Source organism: Artemia sp. Qi Xiang Cuo, chromosome 14, assembly GCF_049724085.1.
Source record: "Artemia sp. Qi Xiang Cuo chromosome 14, ASM4972408v1, whole genome shotgun sequence".
Lineage (NCBI taxonomy): Eukaryota > Metazoa > Arthropoda > Branchiopoda > Anostraca > Artemiidae > Artemia > Artemia sp. Qi Xiang Cuo.
In genome coordinates, this window is record NC_142807.1 from 68,273,665 (window position 1) to 68,287,689 (window position 14,025).

Consider the following 14,025-nt stretch of genomic DNA (forward strand, 5'->3'; position numbering starts at 1 on the left):
GTCATATAGAAGCTGTTGTCGCAAAAACTTTAAAAAGGACTGTTTCGATTGAGAATTGAGTTGGCTATTGCTCTTATTCATAGCCGAACGAAACCGGAGGGAAAATACCCCCCCCCTCAACGCCCCTCATTTTTCCTAACATAGCCGACCAAAAATGTTATATGACCATTTTGTTCAACGTAGTTGAAAGGTCCGGAAATTATGTCTTAGAGGATGACAATCCTCCCCAATAGCCCTCATGACAAGGGTCGTAAGTTATGCCCTTGTGGCACATAACGTTTTTATAGAAAGTTTTGTTTTAGAAGCTTCAAAAAGGGTTCATTCGATTGGAAATTGAGAGGAATGGTGACTTTTTTATTAGTCGAAAGTGATCAGAGGGCAAATGTATCCCTGCATGCCTATCATTCCCCCAAACACTTCCAATCAAAATTTTGATATAGTCATTTTGTTAAACCTATCAGAAAGGTCTGGAAATTATGTCTTTGAGGATAACAAATCCTCCCAGCCGTCAGGGTAATGGTTGGAAATTATGCCATATGGAAATACAGGGTTTTTACAGAGTATGGTCATATAAACTTTGGATTGGATTGGTGATCAGACGCTCTAGTTCTTTTTTTAAGAGTCAAATTCATTAGAGGGCAGCTACCCTCTCCCCTTACACACACGTCATATTGTCCCGAAATGCGTCTAATAGAAATTTTGAGATAGCCATTTTATCCAAAATAGTCTAAATATCATATAACAAGGCTTTTGGGGTTGAAGCAAACCCCACAGATTAGGGGCAAGGGTTGTAAGTTATGCCCAAGGGGTATTAAAGGTTTTTATGGAAGGGATTATTGTTTAACTTCAGAAGAGGCTCAGTCTTTCTCCCTGAAAAAAGACTGTATCAATATAAAACGAAAAGAAATTAATCAAAAAAACTTTTTTCCACAAAATAGGTTTTTCAAAAAAAGTAAAGAACTCCATTAAACCAAAAATGAACAAAAATAGAATTGAATAAACTACCAAGCATACAACTACCACAAATCAGTATCAATAAATAAATGACACCCAAAACAAACGGAAATTAAAATAAGTCAAACTCAAAACGAGCAAAAATTAATCTGAGTAGGGTTCTAAACCCTATGCTTTCTAAAAGCCAGAATATAATTTTACTTGACTGAAAATAATTTTTTTAAATGTTTTCATTTATAACTTCAAGAAAACCAAAATTAATTAAGATTTTAAGGAGTAAATATCAGCACACGTCTGTTAAACTGACAATGCACATTTTTTTCAGTAAATTCATTTGAATTTTTCAGTAAAGTACAAATTATATTGTGGCTAATTAGAAAGCATAGAGTTTGATTGCTTCGAATGAACTCATATTTGTAAGTTATAGATTTGACATTTTGTACCTCCTGTTGTGGAATGTTGGTGCAATATAATAGACTTGCCTATATATCAGTAGTTGTTCTTTTCTTGAAGGGGGTTGCTTATTTGGATATCAAATGGAAGGCTTGTTTAACAATGTTTCGGGCTAAGTGTTTGGTAGTAATGAATATGTTTTCGTTATTTGTAAAGGCTTTGCACATAAGGCTTCGTTATAAATATGGCTTGGCACATAGCCAAAACTGTAAACTGTGGATGTGGGGGCTGTTTTTATATATTTTGGTTAAGGTTGCCCTAGACGGTCAATGATTTTGATCAAAACCTTCCGTCAAACAATTGATTAAAGCATGATTGACCACCTAGGAACATGTTTGGCGCCAGAGTCAAGCGTTGACGGTGATTGATAGAAAGTTTGAATGACTCAATCGGTTCCTAGACAGTCAATCACGCATTAATCAGTTGATTGACGGAAGCTTTTGATCAAAATAATTAATCGTCTAGGGTGTCCTTTAAAAGTTAAAAGGTTGGGCTAACGCTGCGGGGGGATTTTGAAGGGAGAGGACCCATTTTATTTGGATATCACGAGTACTTTTAAAAATGTTTTTCAGCGTGCAGCCTACACAGGTAAAATAAGACTTCATTTAAAGAAAAATAAATAAATAAAATATTCTAACGAAAAGAAAAGGATAAAACCATAAGGCTCACCCCACCCTTAGAGGTACTGGACCTTTAGACCATTTTGAGTTAAACGACTACATTGCAATCGTGATCCAGTGCCATGGGGAGGGGAAGGGGTACAGGGAAAGTGGGTGTCGGGGAAGGACTAAAAACGAACCTGAGAGGGGGTAAAGGTGCCCTCCTGATGGTTTCGATCCTTGATAAGGGTGCTAGAAATATTAGTGTCCGATCAAATGATCTCCCTCCAAAATTTCAACAACCATCCGCTCCATTGACGTCTGCAGGTGGGGCCAGGGAGGGGTTAATGTCCTTCCCTACCCCGAGGGAAAAGGAACACAGTAATATAATTTACTTTGGGATAAAAATTGTTGGGTGTTTCCTCCCCATATATCCTCAAACCTATATAAAACCAAATCACTTCCATTTCAATGAGGACCTATACTGGAAGTTATGAACAGTAGCAGTTTATCAAGGAAATTTAAGTTTCTCTTCCCAATTGCTGTTCGCGTGTCAAATTGGAAATTAACTGACTTGTCACCAATTTGTTGCTTATGATTTTTCCTCTGGCATTGCTCAACTTCTGTATCAAGCTCTTCACACGGATTTTTAGCTAAGTTTCTCACAAACAATAATTTTTTGTTGTTCTTAAGTATGCTCGTGAGCTTCCTGTTTTAGTCGCATAGAGGTGAAAATCCAGCCGTTGTGTTTGGAAATATTGCTGTGCATTGTTGACCTCTCGAAGGATTTCCGTATCATAGGCAGCGCTAGCGCGCTGCCTAAGTAAAGAACGATGTGGCCACAATGTGTTTTTTTCTTCTTCTTCTTCTTTCTTCGACAGGTACTTCGTATAAAAGAAGTCGCCGTAGAAACTTCGAAAAGGGCTGGTTCGATTAAAAATTGGGATGGTTCGGACTCTTTTTAATAGTCAAAAGTGTTTGAGGGGCTACTTGCCCCCCCCCCCCCACGCCCATGATTCCTCCAAACACATCCACTCAAAATTTCGAGATAGCTATTGTGTTCAGAGTGGTTAATTTCCAGATAAAAAATATGTTTTTGAGCAGGAAACTCCCCCACAACCTTTGGGGTCCCGGTTTTAAGTTAAGCGCTGAGGGCTTCTGAAAACAATATTGGTACAATGTACTATATATTATTTTTTTACTGTAAAGCAGGGCATTTCATATGGAAGGGGTCGTCGTGGAGACTTAAAAAGGGGCTCATTCGATTGGAAATCGAGAGTTCTAGGGCCCTTTTTAATAGTCGGAAGTGATTGGAGGGCAACTAGCCCCCCCCCCCCCCCACGCCCATCATTCCCCCAAACCCATCCAATCAAAATTTTGAGATAGCCATTTTGTTCAGCATAGTTGATTTCCACATAGAAAATATATTTTTGAGGAGGAAACTCCCCCACTACCCTCAGGGCAAGTGTTTTAAGTTATGCCCTGGGGGAATGAAGATTTTTATAGAAGGCGTTGTCGTAGAAACTTCAAAAAAGGCTCATTCGATTGGAAATTCAAAGGGCTAGTGCTCTTTTAATAGTCGAAAGTGATTGGAGGGCAACTAGCCCACCCCCCACGCCCAACATTTCCTCAAAAACATCCAATAAAAATTTTGAGATAGCCATTTTGTTCAGCGTAATTGATTTCCTGACAGAAAATATCTATTTGAGGAGGACACTCCCCCACAACCCTCAGGGCAAGAGTTTTAAGTTATGCCCTGGGGGCATATAAGGTTTTTATAGAAGGTGTTGTCGTAGAAACTTCAAAACAGGTTCTTTAGATTGAAAATTCAAAGGGCTAGTGCCCTTTTTAATAGTCGAAAGTGAATGGAGGGCAACTAGCCTCCCCCTCCCCACGCCCATCGTTCCCCAAACACATCCAATAAAAATTTTGAGATAGCCATTTTGTTCAGCGTAGTTGATTTCCATATAGAAAATATATATTTGAAGAGGAAACTCCCCCACAAACCTCAGGGGCAAGGGTTGTAAGTTATGCCCTTGGGGCATATAAGGTTTTTATAGAAGGCGTTGTCGTAGAAGCTTCAAAAGGGGCTCATCCAATTGGAAATTCAAATGGCTAGTGCCCTTTTTAATAGTCGAAAGTAATTGGAGGGCAACTAGACCCCCCCCCCACGCCCATCATTCCCCCAAACACACCCGATCAAAATTTTTAGATAGCCATGTTATTCAATTAGGTCTTTAAGGATTACAATCCCTCCCTCAACAGCCCCCAGGGCAAGGATTGTAATTTACGCACTGGGTGCATATAAGGTTTTATTGAAAGCGCTGTCCTAGAAACTTTAAAAGGGCTCATTCAATTGGAAATTGAAAGGGCTAGTGCCTTGTTTAATAGTTGAAATTGATTGGACAGCGACTAACGCCCCTCTCATGCCCACTATTTTCCCAAACACATCGAATTAAAATTTTGAGATATCCATTTTGTTCAACGTAGTTGAAAGTTCTGGAAATTTTCTCTTTTAGGATGATAACCCCCTCAGAGCCCTCAGTGCAAGGGTAGTAAGTTATGCCCTTAGGGCATATAAAGTTTATATCGTCAGCGCTGTCGCAGAAACTTCAAAAGGGATCATTCAATTGGAAATTGAAATGGATTGTACCCTTTTTTAATAGTTGAAAATGATTGGATAACGACTAACGCCCCTCTCCCGCCCACAATTTTCCAAAACAAATCCAATCAAAATTTTTAGATATCCATTTTGTTCAACGTAGTTGAACATTCTGGAAATTAGATCTTTTAGGAAGATAACCCCCTCAGAGCCCTCAGGGCAAAGGTTGTAAGTTATGCCCTGGGGGTATATAAGGTTTATATAGAAAGTTGTTGTATAAATCATAGGCAGCGCGATCGCGCTGCCTAAGTAAAGAACAGGGACACTCGAGAACGAGACAAGAAACGGGGAATAAGTAAAGAGGAGGACACTCACCCAAAACCCTCAGGGCAAGGGTTTTAAGTTATGCCCTGAGGGCATATAAGAACGATGCACAATGTATTATTTATTATTTTTTCCTTTAGAGCAGGGCACTTCGAATCGAAGAAGTTGTCGTAGAAACTTCGAAAAGCGCTCATTCAATTGGAAATTGGAATGGCTTGTGCCCTTTTTAACATTCAAAAGTGATTGGAAGGGAACGAACACCTCTTCCACGCCCACCATTTTCCGAAACACATCCAATCAAAATTTTGAGATAGCCATTTTGTTCAGTGTAGTTGATTTCCAGATAGAAATTATGTTCTTGAGGACAGTCCCCCACAGCCCTTAGGGCAAGGGTTGTAAGTTATGCCCTGGGGGCAAATAAGGTTTTTCATAGAAGGCGTTGTCGTAGAAACTCTTAAAAAGGCTCATTCGATTGGAAATTCAAAGGGCTAGTGCCCTTTTTAATAGTCGAAAGTGATTAGAGGGCAACTAACCCGCCCCTCACGCTCACCTTTTCCCCGAACACATCTAATAAAAACTTTGAGTTAGCCTTTGTATTCAACGTAGTTATAAGTTCTGGAGATTAGGTCTTTGAGGATGACACCCCCCCCCCACAGCCCTCAGGGCAAGGGTTGTAAATCATGCCCTGGGGGCGTATAAGGTTTTATTGAAAGCGTAGAAACTTCAAAAGGGCTCATTCAATTGGAAATTGAAAGGGCTAGTGCCTTTTTTAATAGTTGAAAGTTATTGAAGAGCGACTAACGCGCCTCCCACGCCCACCATTATCCCAAACACATCCAATAAAGATTTTGAGATAGCCATTTTGTTCCACGCAGTTCAAAGTTCTGGAAATTATACCTTTGAGCAGAACAATCCCCCCACAGTCTTCAAGGCAAGGGTTATAAGTTATGCCCTGGGGACTTAAAAATTACTGAAATTTTTCTAAAAATTGCTGAAAATATTTCAATATAAAACGAACAGAAATTAATTAAAAAAAAACTTTGTCCACACAATAATTTTTCAAAGAAAAGTAAAGAACTCCATTAAACAAACACTGAGAAAAAATAAAATCAAATAATCTACCAAGCGTAAACTACCACAAATCAGCATCGATAAACAAATGAAACCCAAAACGAACAAAAATTACAATGAATAACCGAGTCAATCTCAAAACGAGCAGAAATTAACATAAGTTGGGCTCAAAACCCCTATGCCTTCCCAAGGTCAGAATATAATTTGCACTTTACTGAAAAAAATGCAAATGAATATGCATTGTCAGTTTAATATACATATACTGATATTTAGTAATCAAAATGTTAATATTATTTGATTTATTAAAGTTGTAAAAATATTTATATTTTGTTCTGAAATTTTTTATTTATTTTTTCAGTAAAGTGCAAATTTTGTTCTGGCCTTGAGAAGGCATAGGGGTTTTGCGCCCAACTTATGTTAATATCTGCTCGTTTTGAGTTTGACTCGGTTATTTTTTGTACTTCCTTTTCGTTTTGGGTCTATTTTATTTGCCAATTTTGATTTGTGGTAGTTCAAAGCTTGGTAGATTATTTGATTTTATTTTTGCTCATTTTTGTTTAATGGAGTTCTTTACTTTTCTTTGAAAAACTCATTTTGTGGAAAAAGCTTTTTTAATTAATTTCAATACAATAGTTGTCTTTCAACGTTATAACTTTCTGTATCGTAATTTTCATATTATCTTTAACCATTGTAATTGCTATGTTTAAAAAAAAACAACAAAAAAAACAATGGGTCCCACGCATGTTGGTTAGGGACTAATAACTTCTTCTCAAGTCCACACAAAACAAAACCTGGCTTAGATGCGGAGAGCAAGAAGTACCTGGAACCTCCAGGTTGAATGCAGAGTAGGGTTTGTTCAAGCCATGGAAAACCTTAGTGAATGCATGGTTCTCCGCAATTGGCAATATGAGCTCATTAACAAGAGTTGACGTCCTGCATAAGTAATTTCAAATCTATTACCTGCGGTTCGCCATATATTTATGCCTGCAAATATTATAGTACACTGCAGAATCAGCCCAAAAAAGGACCAAACCATACAAAACCCGGAATAACTATTCCTCAATCAAAATCTAACACAATGCTATGTCGTTTACTCTGGTATAAGTTCCTCGAGGGCGCCACTCTTCAAGGTCATCCAGTAGTGCCGTTTTTGGTCACAATTTTAGTTTGGAAAACTAATGAAAGCCTCACTCCAGCTCAAATGTGAGAGCACACAGGCTGGTTTTCTCTTCAGGAGAGATAGAAGGAGGAATGAGCTTATGACAGAGTGAACACCGAAACTATTTCACAACACTGTAACCACCCCAACCTTTTATGCCAACCTACACTCGTCAGGGCATTTTCCAGGGTGACAATTGTCCCGGAATTATGTTTTTAGGAATTCCAGTTTTTTTTATGTTTTCACGGCAAGAATTTTTCAATTGTGCTTCAGCTTTAAGGTGCAATCTCTTTGAAGAAGAAAATGCATCCTTTTGAACAATCTATTTAAATATAGTTTGGTCCTTCTACGACACTAGTAATGTTACTCAAGCTTCAAACCTACAATAAAATAGCTGTTGACCGGCTGAAAATGCTGATAGGTGACTTCGTATTAACATTCTAGTAAATCAAAAAAAAAATCTCAAAGGCAAATTTTGGAGTTTGTTAAACCATGCTTCTGCCATCTTCCAGCCAAAAAAAGTTAATTTTTCCATTAATAATTGAGGATATTGTCTAGGACAACTCAAATGTTATCTGCGTTGACTGGGAAAAGGGTGCTGCCTTACCAAATTATCCTCGTGCAACATCGAATACAAGACTCGTTGGAAGGCAAGTGGCCATATTGATCAACAAAATCCACGAAATTTCTGGAACAAATAATTCAGCTGTTCATCTGATTGGCTTTAGCCTCGGCGCACATGTTTCTGGATATGCTGGTGCAGAGCTGAAAAATGTTAGCAGAATCACTGGTAAGTCTTTTCTGTTTTATATCGCCTAAATGTAGGCTATGTTACTTTTTTTGCAGAATTTATCTGCAATTTCTATTTTTATTTGTTTTATATTGAAAACCTTGTGAAATTAACACAAAACAGGACAGAGGACTTAAGAAAAAAGAGAAAAGAGACAAACTACAACAATTAAACTGACAGAGAAACGAAAAGAGAAACCAAAAATCGAAATGAAAAAGAAGTTATTGTTCAGCAGATGGGACCAGTCGGTTAAATCAACTTTCCTATTGTGCTTCGCTATCCGTCTAGTTACGGTGAAGTCAGGATCAGCGACCCTGATTTTGGAAGTTACTTGTGTATTCATGTAAACAAAATGTGAGGAAGAGCCAAAGCGTTGTATAGGCTAAAAAAAATCGATCACACCTAGTTGTCAGTAAACCTAATCAAAATCAGAAATTATGTTGTGTTTAAACTATTTCATGGGCAGAGGCTCCACTTCTGAACAATCGGGCTCCTTCAAAATACATTCCCTGTTTAATGGTTGTTACTATGGTACAATTCCATTGTCGCCATAAATCTACCTCCCCCACCCCACCCCGAAAGTTTCTTGCTCACGATTCCGTCTGAAAAATTCTCCTTAGCATACTCTCATTCGTAAAAAACACTTGATTTCATTTAATTTGTGATCGTTTTTCAGTTCATACCGGGAATCACCCCTATGTGGAAAGTTTTTCCCGGACACCCCCCCCCCGCCCGCCCCCTTCAATGGAAATTTTCTCCATGGAGAATAATTCCTGTTGATAATTCCCCAGGGAGAATTTCTCCCGCGGAAAATGAGTAAATTTTGTATATGAGTTCTGGTAAATTTTTCTCCGTGTAAAATTCTCTCTGGAAAATTCACCCCCGAAAACTTCCTTTCCAACGGAAAATTCCCCCATATAAATTACCCCTCCTCCACAGAAAATCCCTCCGTAAAATATCTGTATACTTCCCAATAACCAATGTTATATATAAACAATGGACAAAGTTCATAGCTTGAAGTCTTTCCCCTCAGGGTTTTGGGGGGTCAAGTCATCCTGAAAGACATAGTTATTAGATCTTACGACTATACTGAACAAAACGTCTATCTCAAAATTTTGATCGGACGACTTTGGGGCAAAAAGGGCGAGGGAGGGGGATAGCTGCCCTCCAATATTTTCTGGTCACTTAAAAAGGGCACTAGAACTTTTTATTTGCGATTAAATAAGCCCTCTATCGATCTTCTAGGATCACTGGTTCGATACGATAACCCATGGGAAAAACAAATAAACAAATAAAGACACGTCCATGGCCTTTATTCTAGCAAAAAAAAAAAAAAATACAAAAGTCCACTTTTTTGTACATAGAAGCTTGCAGCCTCTATTGCAGGGTTCTCTGATACCTGAATTTGATGGTGTGATTTTCATTCAGATCACTTGATGCTTGGGAGTTTTCCCCCCTTTTTCAAAAATTAGGCAAATTGTCTCAGACTCGTAACTTTTGATGGGTAACATTAAACTTGACGAATTTTATAGATTTTGAATAGCCATCAAAATTGAATTCTTTTGCTGTATCTATTGTTATCAAGACTCTGTTTCTTAGAGTATCTGTTACTTTTGAGCCGCATCGCTCCTTACTTACAGTTCGTTACCACGAATTGTTTGATTTTATAAAATTGCACAACGGTTAGTAACAGTTATAGTAACAGTTATGAAGCTTATAATATGTGAATGTAAATAATTTGGTCTCTCAACATTTTCACTATTCGAAAATTTTGCCCAAATACCAATTCTTTTGACCATCTGATTGCTGAATATGTATTGTCAGTGCTAATCTGGAATGTGAAGATTTTCTTTTCTTTTGATAATCACTGGTCAAGATTGTTTAGCAGAAACCCCGTAGGACTGTACAACAAAAGAAAAAAAACTTGAAAACCTGAATCTTTTTGTTCTGTTCGGAGTACGAATGAGCCCTAGAACTGCCATTCGAAGCCATTCATTTTTCTCTGAAATTGGAGCTTCGCTGGATTTAGTCAAAATGTCCAGAACCCAAAATTGATGATAAGCAATCTCTAACTAATCCTGACCAGTTTTTCACCAAGTGATTTACATTTTGTCGAAACATTTTCCACCAGTCTCGAGAACAATGTCACCCCCCGGGGGGGGGGGGTTACCGGGTTTATAACCTCCCTAGAAATTTTGTCCGAGTCGTAAACAAGTAACAGATATGTATACAAACAAATTGTTGAAGCATTTTGTCAATTTTCGTACCCCATATGCAAAATCTTATATATCAGATGCAACCTAGTAAAGAACCTACGATAAAGAGCAGTAATGAACCTTCTTTTTAATTTTCTCTTCATTGTTCATTCCTATGAACTTGGTTGAATTCACCTCTGAACGATTTAGTTGATAAATTTAAAGACACGGAGTAAACAAAAAGCTGAGTTAAAAAAAAGAAGCAGTGATTATATATTTGACAATGTAATGATTACCTTAGACCTTAATTCCTCCAACGCCATCTAGGGTGCAAAGGGCATCAGTTGGACTCTGCCATTCTTCTCGAAGCTGGGCAGCGGCTAATACATCCGCCCAGTATGGCACAATAGCAGTGTTTATTACTGCCTAGTCTTTTTGGTACGTCCGGCGTAGAGTATTCATCGGCCTGCCTCTGCTTCTTGAGCCCCCTGGATTCCATTGGAACGTCATCTTCGGTAGTCTACTTTCTGGCATGCGTAATACATGACCAAGAAAGCGCCAGCGTCTATACTTGATTACTTCTGTGACGTGTGGTTGCATGGTGCGGGTTTGTATGTGTTTGTTGGTAACTCGGTGGTACCAGCGGACATGCAACAATCGTCGGAGACAGTAGTTCTCAAAGGGTAGCAGACGTTTCTCTAGAGTTTGGTCGTGTTTCCAGGTTTCACATGAATAAAGCATTATGCTCATCACGTTGCTGTTGAAGAGTCTTATTTCAAGCCTTAATGAGAATTTTGGAGATTTCCATACTGATGAGAGCCGATTCAAGGCAGTCTTTGTCATCCCAATTCTGTTCTGGACCTCTTTAGCTATGCCGCCTTTCTGTTCAACTATACTGCCAACGTATCGAAAGCATGATACTTGCTCGACTCTGTCGCCCTTATGGAAAATCTCGAGAGGTTGATCGCTGAAAACAGCCATACATTTTGTCTTCTTTACGTTAACGTGTAGTTTCGCTCTTTCGGCTCGGTCCGTTACACAGTTAAAGAATTCTTGCAGGCTAGCCTTGTCTTCAACTAGGAGGGTTAGGTCGTCAGCAAATTCTACATCTGACAGTTGTTTTGAGCTGTTAAGGTCTTACTCCTTTGCCGTTAGAATTTTGGAGGATGAAGTCGATGACAATGATGAACAGGAGGGAAGACAACACGCATCCTTGCTTAACCCCGGAAGCAATTTTGAACCATCTTGTGTAACCAGTACTAGTACGAACACAGCATTCTGTTTCTTTGTACACGGCCATGATCAGATTTACAATTTTCTCTGGCAATCCATCGTGGGATAAAATATTCCACAGGGTTTCTCGATCTCGATTGAATGCTTTTTCTAAGTCTATGAATAAAATCAGCGATTTCCTCCTCCGTTCATTGCTCTCTTTAATCGCCATTTACATAATGAAGATAAGGTCAGCGAATGTTCTCCTAGGTCTAAAGACATTTTGTTCTTCGCAGATGTTTTGGTCGATCTGATTGATAATTCTATTTAGTAGTATCAGACTGAACAGCTTAGCAGCTACAGATGCAAGGGAGATTCGTCTTTAGATTCCACAAGACTTGCCTTCTCTTTTCTTACATAGTTTTACTATAATGCCTTTGCTCCAATCTTTGGGAACTCTTTCCGTTTCCCAGACTGTTCTGAAAAGTGTGAGGCAAACTTTCGTACATGTGCCCAATGGAACTTTTATCATTTCAGCAGCTGTGCCATCGGCACATGGTGACTTGCCATTTTTTTAACTTCTTGGCAGCACTTAAGATCTCAGTGGGAGAGATTGGGTCTAGGTTAATGCCTAAATCGAATAAAGGTACTTCTGGGATATGGGGTGTCTGAGGCGCTCTAGATCGATTAAGAATATACTCGAAATCTTTTGCCCAACGTTCCTTAACGTGCTCTTCGGAAGTTGGGAGGTTTCCTTTTCTGTCTTTCAGTGGGCCTTCGGCATTTTTTGCACACCCGACAGTGTCATTCGCTATATTGTAGACGAGTCTTAAGTCACCTTTTTTGGCAGCTTCCTCTGCTTGTTCAGCTTTGGCTTCGATAAATTTACGTTTGTCAATTCATGTCTGCTTCTTGGCTTCCTTGTTCTTCTGAAGGTACAGCACTAAGAGGCGAGCTTGGTGATCACCTTGTGCGCTATTCTTCTATCTCTTTAAGGCGGTGCGTTCAGCTATGGTCTTCCATGCTTCATCGGAAATCCATCCCTCTTTAGGTCTCCTTCGGGTGCCTAGGATCTATTTTGCAGATTCTGCATAGGCATACGAGAGTGCAGTCTATATCGATTCAACACTTCCTGCGTCTTCCGTGGTGTGGCTTCCCAGTACTTCAAACTGATTTTTTAGAGATAGGCAAAACTTCCTCTTCGTTGCTGCTTCTTTCAGTTTGTTCACATTAAATATCGTCTGAGTCTGTCTCCTTCGTTTCTAAGCTCCAAGTTAGATCTGGACCTTGGCGATAACTAGTTCATGGTCTGAACCTAAGTCAGCATTTATCATGGTTCTTACATCTAAGAGACTTCTTCTTCGAGCTTTACTCCAAAGAATATGGTCGATCTGATTTTGTTTCTGTGGTCCAGGGCCGTCCAAATGTATTTGTGAATGTTCTTATGTGGAAATAATATTCCATTGATCAACAACCCGTATTCAATAGCAAGATCGATCAATAGGGAGCCGTCTTCATTCAGGTTACCGACGCCATGCCTCCCAATAACGCTGGATGCGTATTTTGTATCGTCACCAACTGTGGCATTAAAGTCTCCGAGAACACACATGATGTCATGCCGAAGTGCAGCTCTTATCGCATCTTTCAAGGGATGGTAAAATTCCTCTTTGATATCGCTTTCTGCGTCATTTTTCGGCTCATAGACTGCAACCATGAGCGCCAGGCTGAATTTTAGGGGGGCTTACCTGGTCTAATCGGCACTTCCAGTGCTGTATAACTGGAATCCCAAGATAAAATATCATAAGCAGCGCGATAGCGTTGCCTAAGTTAAGAGCGTTGTGGGTCCAATATATTGTTTTGTTTTTTAGACCAGGACGCTTTTTATAGAAAGAAATGTCATAGGAACTTCAAAAAGACCTCATGGAGGGCAACCAAGTATAGTGCTTTTTTAAGTTATAGTGTTAGTTATAGTGATTTGTTGAGAGTTAAAATGATTGGAAATCAAATACCCCCCCCCCACCCAAACACGCACACGTAGCATTTTCCCCGAAGCGCATTTAAAAGAAATTTTAAGATGGCCATTTGTTGTCGTAGAAACTTTGAAAAGGGCTCAGTCGGTTGGTAGTTGAGAGGGCTAGTGCCCTCTTTAATAGTCAAAAGTGATCTACTATCTTCTCGCAATGTCCTTAAATTCCAGAATCCAAGACGTATGTGTTTTTTCGCATTCATATATATATATATATATATATATATATATATATATATATATATATATATATATATATATATATATATATATATATATATATATATATATATATATATATATATATATATATATATATATATATATATATATATATATATATATATATATATATATACATATATATATATATATATATAGAACATTGCGAAAAGATAGTAGATTTGATGAACTTGTCGAGCATGCATTGAAATTTAAGTTGGACCTCTTTGCAACGAGCGAGGTTGGTCGGCTCAGCTTCGGAACAGAAATACTGAAAGGACATAAATTCCTATTTTCTGGACGGGAAGACCACCACCGTGAGGGAGTCGGTCTACTTTTGAACACCAAAGCTTCCAAGGCTTTACTAGAATGGAAACCATTTTACAGCCGTATCCTCACAGCCAGGTTTGCTTCCCAA

General features: G+C 38.8%; 1 protein-coding gene across 1 annotated transcript in view; it reads left to right on the forward strand.

Moving 5' to 3' along the window:
• LOC148944792 (uncharacterized) overlaps nt 1-14,025 on the forward strand; it is a 180,451-nt gene that overhangs the window by 46,536 nt on the left and 119,890 nt on the right. Inside the window, exon 4 of the mRNA XM_089100315.1 lies at nt 7,721-7,952. Coding sequence (XP_088956441.1) covers nt 7,721-7,952 — 232 coding nt within the window. The remainder of the gene's footprint in view (nt 1-7,720; nt 7,953-14,025) is intronic.